The sequence below is a fragment of the Gossypium raimondii genome, chromosome 5 (genome assembly GCF_025698545.1).
Source record: "Gossypium raimondii isolate GPD5lz chromosome 5, ASM2569854v1, whole genome shotgun sequence".
Taxonomy (NCBI): Eukaryota; Viridiplantae; Streptophyta; class Magnoliopsida; order Malvales; family Malvaceae; genus Gossypium; species Gossypium raimondii.
The window spans coordinates 20,444,321-20,453,101 of record NC_068569.1 but is presented as its reverse complement, the minus strand read 5'-3'; the positions used below and the strand labels follow the sequence as shown (position 1 = coordinate 20,453,101).

Below are 8,781 nucleotides of genomic sequence, written 5' to 3'. Positions count from 1 at the left end.
GAAGATGTAGATCAACATTATTGGATAGAGATAGAGGCATTGATGAGTGAATGGAATATCATAAAAAAGAAAAAAGAAAAAGAAATGTTTTCCATTCTATCATAATTATTACATCAATCACTTCCTCAAATGTTGTATCACCTTGTAGGAGGCCCCCCCTCCCTTTTGCTGCCTATACTTTGCCCAACAAACAACCACTCACCAATCTGCTACCTAACACTTCCAAATTCCAAACCTACTTCACCTTAACCTTATTTGAGATGTCCAAAACAACATAACTACAATAATTAAGATATCTGTTTTTATAACTTGGGTTAATATTTGAATTTTTAACTTCATGATTTACTATTATAAAATTATAAAATTACACACTTTAAATTTGATTCAAGAAAATTAAATTAAAGTCTTACTAAATCAGGTTTGAATAATTTGAAAACCTAGTGGAGCTTTTATTCTTTTTAATATATAATTTTTATATTTTTAATTAATATTAAAAACTTCAATTCTAACTCAAGCTTCAACACTCAAATATAAAAACGAAGTCAAATTCTTATTAAATAAAAAGCCTAATTAAACAACTTCAAGTAGCTTAATTCAAGTCTAAGTTGAACTTTTTAAGCCTTTGAGCTCAGCTCAATTGTTCTTTGTAGGGTATAAACTATATAAATGATAACTATGCTCACATTTGGCCACCTAATTTTAGATTTTTTTAATTTAGGCATTAATATTTGGATATATTCTACCGGTATAATCCACATTTAGTCCTTAATACATATTCTATCAATTTGATCATAAGTCTAAATAATTTAATAAACTTAACTCCTCCCATTTATAAATTCTATCAATTTGATCTTTAAACTTCCTAATCAAAACTTTCAACTTTTAAAAGCAGAGACATTCCATGTCTATAAATTTGTAAAAAAAAAACTTCTCCAATAAAAAATGGTTAGTATATAATGCAAATTAAAATATTTGCATAACTAATTAATTTTTATTATTTTTAATTGAATATTATTGAATATAAAGATTGAAGATAATGGTTAATTAATAAAGGGACATGACTTATGCAGCAAAATAGAGTTGTTTGGGTTTCCTGCTATGGAGTACCAATTCACTTGTGGAATATTTAGACTTTCTCAAATATTGCAGCAAACTTTGGTGAGAGGCAATATTCATATTCTTTCACCTTGAACTGTGGTAATTCATCATATGAGATTCGCTTTGTTGAGACTAAACCGGTGGTTTTGATAAATAATAAAGAATCTAAGGGTTGGGTCGATATTATTGATAGTGAAAACTCAGACTTGCCTTCTCATACAAATGATTATGGTGTGAATAAAAGATGGAAGGAAGTTGAAAAGCAAAAACAAGTGGATTCCAAACAAGTTGATAATGTTAGGGATTCATCTGGTGAGAATCGGAAAGATTTTGGCGGTAATATTCATAATGTTAGGGCTTCATTGATGAGGCAATAGCTTCAGGCGAGCCTAAATATGGATCTCGATACTGATGGCTTAGCCCAAGAGGTGGGTGGGGCAATTAATAGCTCGGCCCATTTAGTCCAGGTTGATGCTGTCCTAGCAGTCCTGTTATTGTAAGTCAAATTTTGGAGCCTCAACCCTGTTGTTCACTTGTTTCAACCCCAATTCCAGAGACAAAGAGCAAGGCTTTGGATAAATCATATTCTGAAGATGAAATTGCATCTGTTCGTTTGGAAGAGGGTGATGAGTGTGGAGGGCAGGGATTTGATGATGATGCCGACTCCGGGGATAACAAATCTGAGGGGGGTGAATTGAGTAAGTATGAATATGAAGAGTAAAAAGAAAAGAAGAGAAAGAAAAGTTACATCTCTCTTCGAGATTGAGGAGAGCTGACTTGCAAGTATGGGCACTAGGAAATTGGAAAAAAAGGGAGAGGAAGAAAGCATAAAAACAAATTCCCAAAATCTAAGTCAGCAGCAAATGAATCTGTATCCGACTCCGATTTTCAAAATCGTAAAAGAATTAGAAGGCTTGGGAGCTTGGAAAGAGGTTAGGACTCCGGATTATTGGTTACGAGGATGAAGTAATTCATTGAAGCAAGGAGACTGAATATCGATCTTTAGAAAGTTGGGTTTTTGGTGTCCTTGTTACCAGGTTTTCTCTCATTTACATTTGAAGTACCTTATTTAGAAAGTCATCTACTATCGATCTACTTATATAAGATATAATTTAAGTTTAACTTTACCAAGTTGAAACCTTACTCTTATATATAAACTAGGTTGCTATTACTTTCCACTTGAAAACTTAGTTACAAACTAAACAATGAGGACAATTTATTTGCAATAATAATGCGCTAAAATAACTTCCTCACAATAACAATATAAGTGCTCTCAATTTCATACATGAATAATAAGTGAACCTTCTTTTAAACATGCATGAATTTGTTTGTCTAAATATTATAATTAATTTGAATTGCTATCTCTTCAAAATTCATTTCAATCAAGTCTTCAATTTGGAAAAAAAAGTAGAAGAGATCTTCTTGGTGTAGTCTCTTTTAGAAATTAAATCTCTTCAAATAATGAAACTTGATCACATTGAAAGTCTCTATAAAACCCTTAATTGACTTGATTTTTTCCAGTTGTAATTTGATGAAGTGTTGAAAACACCTCAAAGATGTGCTTATAAAGAGTCCAAAGCTTTTCGGTAAGAAGATATCAACTAAACATGGCAAGTTATATAATGTGTCAAATGCAAACTGAATTTCAATTGAACAATGTAACCGACATTAACAATCTCCCATTTTGGTAATTTATATATATATATAAGAAAAATAACATATTCAAGCAAGGTACGTATGGTTTTCAACAAAACACTTCCCTTTATTGATCTATCCGTACTATTATGAACTACAATTATGGAATCAATCATTAAAGAAAAGGAAACACATAGTATGATAGAAGTAACAAGTACACGCCCAAAAATAAAATCCAAAAACAAAAGTACAAGAATCATAAGCAGATCATCAACAAAACAAATTCAAACAATAAAATCTGTCATACTCCTCCCCCTAAGGCCCAACTCCCACGACTTATTCTCCCCTGTTTTTGCTAAAAATGCAAAGGCTTCAAAAATCTTGAACAAGCAAATCTGTCTTGTAACAGAGAAAGCTAGTCTTTTGCTTGTTGGGGAGCTTCATTTGGCTCTCTAAGTGGTATGGTTATTTGTCAATATAGACCAAGCCATACGTATGGGTTTATCAGTATTGGGTCGCATATCAAATGTTGAACTAGTTGTAATAGAGGTAGCAACTAGTTTAGGATTCCTTCTTTTGCTTAAGCAGAATTTGACAGATGAGAGCAGGGAAAGACAACATATGGCCGGAGTTCTTGGTCTTTGCATTCTTAACAATTTAATTGAAGGTTAGTTAAGCAAGATCAAAAGTGATGAATGAAACTACCTTATACAAATAAGGAGGTCATTCTTTTGTTAACCAACAACTTTAAAATATTTACAGTAAAAATTATACATTATCCAAAATTCATTTTAGTGTTTTCTTTAAGCTAAAAAGCCCAAAAAAAATTAGAAGATTAATTGAGCTTTTATAAGAAGAAAAAAGTGTACCGGTTAGTGATCAAAAAATTGTTTGGCTCCTTCCATTAATGGAATATAATCTTTAATCGATTTGATAGTTGTATGAAAGTCATGACAAATAACTGCGTTATGTCACATTAACAAAAATTTTAAAAATTAATAAAATATTCTAAAATTTTATTTTAAAAATTACAAAAATATATGTCCATACTCATTTGAATTGAATACTCATTTTCCAAGTTCATTATGGAAGAATGCAAAATTAAAAAATATAAAAACATTATTAGCAATTATTTAAAAATATTAAATATTAAATAATATTATTAAATATTTCTAAAAATCATAAAATTACAAAATTAATAGAAATTATTAAAATATAAATAATTATTAAAATTCAAAAATATAAATATAAAATTTTATTTAAAATTATTCAAAAATTATAATTATTAAAAATGTAAGCAATTGAGCATTCATCAAAATGTCTCAAAAAAATATTTAAAGAAATCTTCATATTAATTTTTGACATAAAAGATAATTTTAGTTCTTAATGTTTACTCATTTTGGCCCTTTTTTGGGGGTCATTTTGACCTTCAATTTTAAAATTTTGTCAAATTACTTGTTTTTTTTACGAACAATTCTCACTTTTTAATGAAATAAGTGATTGAACTATTAAAATTTTAATGATATTGATGTGACCACTAATGAGGTAGTCCATATATAATTCATAAAAATTTTAAAAAATCAACAATTATTTAAAATTAACAAATTAAAAAAACATAAATTTTATTTTTAAAATTAAATTTGTTCATGTTAACAGTGAAGTATATGTAAAATGTCACGTGAGTTGTTATGTTAATGCCACTAAAATTTGGCTTAATGCTCAATTTGGTCCCTGAACTATGTTTGTTTTCCCACTTTGGTACCTAAATATTTTTTTGTCCCAGATTTGTACTTAAACTATCATTTCGTGAGTCGGTTTAGCCCTTTTTTTTTTGTAATGGTGTTAAAAAAACTGGTTGCCACATGATGTCAATCAAAATGAGCCATGTGGGACCTTTCAACCAATCAAAATATGCCACATGGCACTTAGGGTTATTTAAAATAAAAACATTGACCCACCATTGATTGAATGTTGACCGACATTGACCATTGTTGATAGACTGTTGATCGACGTTGATCGACCGTGGACCATTGTTGACCATCCATGTGGTACTATTAGAACGTGCAATGTCACATTTTTCTTAAAAATATTATATATAATATATTATTTTAAAATGTAAAAAATCATATATAATATATAAATAATTTAATTTTTTATTTTTTTAAAATTATTAAATTCTAAAATAATTATAAATTTAAAAAAGAAAATCAAAATATTATATAAAATTTAAAATTTGCCATAAATTTTAGAAATTTAGAAATTTAGATATATATTTTGAATTTTAGAATTTATAATTTTAAAAAAATTGACAAATATTTAGTTTTTATATAATAATTTTATTTTTAAAATATATATTTTAGAATTTTATATTTTATATTTTTAACTATTTTAATTTTTTTGAATTATTTATATATTATATATGATTTTTTTACATTTTTAAACACCATATTATGTGTAATATTTAAAAAAATAAAAGGGTAATGTGGCTCATTCTAATAGTGCCACGTGGATGGTCAACGACCGGTCAACGCCAATCAACAGCCGGTCAACATTCGGTCAATGGTGGATTAATATTTTTATTTTAAATAACCTTAATCTCACGTGGCATATTTGGATTGGTTGAAAGGTGCCATGTGGCACATTTTGATTGGCGGCATATGGCGATTAGGTTTTTTTAACACCATTACAAAAAGAGTTAAATCGGATAACGGAAGGATAGTTAAATGGTAAAGAATAATTTAGATATGAATGTGAGTAAACAAACATAGTTCGAGAGCCAAATTGAGCATTAAACCTTAAAATGCTAATAATTTTTTGTAAAAAAAAAGACAAGTAATTTAACTAAATTTTAAAGATGAGGAGGAAAATAAAAAAATCAAAATCACAAAATTAATAAAATTAAGAGTTAAATTTATGTTAATTTTCATATGAATTATAAGCAGAAGGAAATGATTAGTAGAGTTGCGATGACATATATGAAGTAATGAATTGTTTTGTAATGGGTAAAGAATGTTTTGATGCAACATCAATTAGACTAATGTCTGATATCATCCAATTAGGGCCTTGTGGGGGTATCATCTTTGCTGTAAATCATTCACTCCTTGTAGGATGTTAAGTTTAATTTGAAAATTGTAATGTTTTTAGAAATGTTGATATTAATCCAATAATTTGATTTCGTCCCCACTTTCTTGCCTTGTATCCATTATACTATTCTACATTCCGTCACACTTGAATCCGCTGCCTGTCCATGCCTTCTTAAAAAATAAAACTAAGTTTATCATAGATTAATATTTTTTATTTTAGAAATTTTATTATAAGACTTCCATTTTTGTTGATTATTGGAAAAAAAAAGAAAGAATTGCTTTACTACTTTAATTAATAAAGATCTGAAGAAATAGTATAAGTAATTATTTTATCTAATATGGATAAAATAAAATATACTTTTCCTAATTTCTTATTAGTGGCAGTATAGCTTGTTAATTCAATAACATATTAACTTCTGCCACTTCAAATTTAATACAAGACCTTGTGGATATTGGATTTCCAGCAGATCAAAAAAAAACAATCTTCACGCTTCCATCTTATATAACAAGAAATTTCAACATATCAATTCTAGATATATGATCTTGTTGATCCTTGTTTGTGGAGAAACACACCGAAAAAGCAATGAACCAACACCCAAACCAAAAAAGAATTAAGAGTAAATGTATGAATGAACATGAAAGATGTTCTGTATGCATGCATGCCAACTATTTATCTACAGAAAAATGAAGCAATCCAGGGATATAAGAGGATTGTCCATGTCCTCCATGCTAATGGACTCATTTTCTTGCTGCGGTGACGAGAAGGCTGCTCGCAGCGCAGTTTCGTCAATTTTGGAACTAATTCGATGAACAAAAGTCTCCCGATTTCTCAAACAAGACTTCAATGGACTATTTCGATCATAGCTGTTCAGCTTCGGACTCGAAACCCTCAAATGTTCCCTTCTTTGAGAGGGAGACACTGAGTTGAGTGCATTCACCTTGGGACCAACAATTCGCTTTGATGAACACATATCCTTGGACGTACTTGCCAATAATCCTCGATAGTTACTACTACTATTATTATTATCTCCGTTAAATCTCCTGCTTGGTGATGGCGACCTCAAACCCCTACTTGGTAAATAATTATTATATGGAGAGTTAAGCCTAAGATCAGGGTCCTTTCGAAAGCTCTTTTGTCTCGTTAACGTCGACGGTGAACTTGACCGTCCTCTTTTCTGCGGTGTAGAGCCTTTCTCCCTCGCCGGGATCGCCTGTTTCCCTGACACTGGTTTAACCGGGGAGTACTCGGGTATGTGAGAAGGAGATCTAGTTGCAGCTAACGTACGAGAAGCTTCCTTGATTGAATTAATACGAACAATATGAGGGTTTTCCTTAACACATGCCCACAAAAACTCATTGGAAAAAGACCGATCCTTGGAGCTCAACACCGAAGCCGAGCTTGAAACTGAAGAACACGAACTAGTTGCAGTGTTGACGGTGGAACAAGTAAAGGAAGAAATTGAAGAAGATGAAATGGTGGGGGAAAGAGGTAATGGGGAGATTTTCTTTGAGACAGCAGGAACGGGAGTTTTGGGAGGTTGTGATGATGAGATCACAATCTTGTCTTGAACATGACCGAAATCTTCAATGTAACATTTCTTGGGTTTGCATTTGCTAATGCAAGAACCCATTTTAATTTTGTTGGTTTGTGAGTTCGTAGATAACACCAAATAACTTGTTTTTATATACAGTGGAAGGTTGTTGGATTTGGACAAAAGGTAAAGTGTGTAGCTTTTGCTTTTGCGCTCACTTTTTTAGATTGTGCTGTGGGTTTTTTGAATTTTGTTACCGGGTTTGAAATTGAAGTCCGTTGGGTAACGGTCACACATAAAAAGGGAATGAATATGATGAATGTTTGCTTTTTTCCACCACTCAAGAATCTTCCATAGTGCTTCAACTTGTAGTGTTTTTACGGTTCCATTTCTCATTTTCTTAATATAACTTATTAATATCATCTTGTTAATTTCATTTGTTTATAATATGAATACAAACTATATATATATTTTTAAAATTACATAAAATTAAAAGTGGTTTCAGTGCTGATTGAGTCTTAACTCGATTGGTATTGACATTATTGTTAGTGCAATAGGATGTGGATTCGAATGCGCTGAAATGCATTATCCTCCTATTTAAGGGTTAGGTTGAGGATAAACTATAAATAGTTCTAAGTATTATATAAAAAAAACAGCTATAATAAATAAAATTTTCTTAATTAAAATCAAATCAACCATACATATTATAATAATGAAAGAATCAATTATCTACCATACTACATAACCATTACTGTGAGAGATGGACAGAAAAAAAGGCTATGCCCATAATTCTGCTTCTCAAAGTTAATACGTAAATAGTTGTTTTGGAAATAAAAGCATATTTTTTCAAAATTTAAAACTTAAAATTTCATAATAACAGAAGTCATTCACTAACTTCTTTGACTGATCTTCTACTTATATATACAGTTAATTTATTAATATTCCCTGTCTCATTGTATCAAATTCTGAAGAAGCATTAAACACAATAAATAATTATTCTAATTGAAACCTAATTTCTTTTAATCTTTCAACTGCTTCTTTTCATACATAAAAAAGAATCTATGGATACAGCTTCGTCAATGTTAAACATTTATATTGTGATAATCCATGAAATTACGTGCTCTATCTTTTTGTTTCATGAAGGACAGCCCAAAACATTTTCGGACAAGCCAGGTCAAGCATGTCAGCTAGCTTCTCCCCTAGCCCATAGGATAGAACTTTGTATGCTTACCCCAACTCCAACATGTCTCACTTCATAGTCAGTGTTTGATGAATATATATATATAGGAGGAATGATTTTTTTTTTTTTGTATTTTCTTTACTTTGTAGGTTAAAAGATAATAATAGAAAAGAGTGAATGAATATAAGATTATTAAAAATATTATATTAGATATGTTTTAATTTTTTTTAAAAATAGATATGTTCCATCTTGG

General features: G+C 30.0%; 1 protein-coding gene across 1 annotated transcript; it reads right to left on the bottom strand.

Annotated features, from left to right (window-relative positions):
* Positions 1 to 6,155: 6,155 nt before the first annotated feature.
* On the bottom strand, positions 6,156 to 7,480 carry LOC105771073 (uncharacterized). Its single transcript, XM_012592477.2, has one exon. It carries the CDS (start codon positions 7,445 to 7,447, stop codon positions 6,491 to 6,493), a length of 957 nt encoding a protein of 318 aa, XP_012447931.1. The 5' UTR covers positions 7,448 to 7,480; the 3' UTR covers positions 6,156 to 6,490.
* Between the last annotated feature and the right edge of the window lie 1,301 nt (positions 7,481 to 8,781).

What these genes read in the sequence shown, in the direction of transcription:
- LOC105771073 (XM_012592477.2), bottom strand. Translation starts at nt 7,447, where the DNA reads ATGGGTTCTTGCATTAGCAAATGCAAACCCAAGAAATGTTACATTGAA.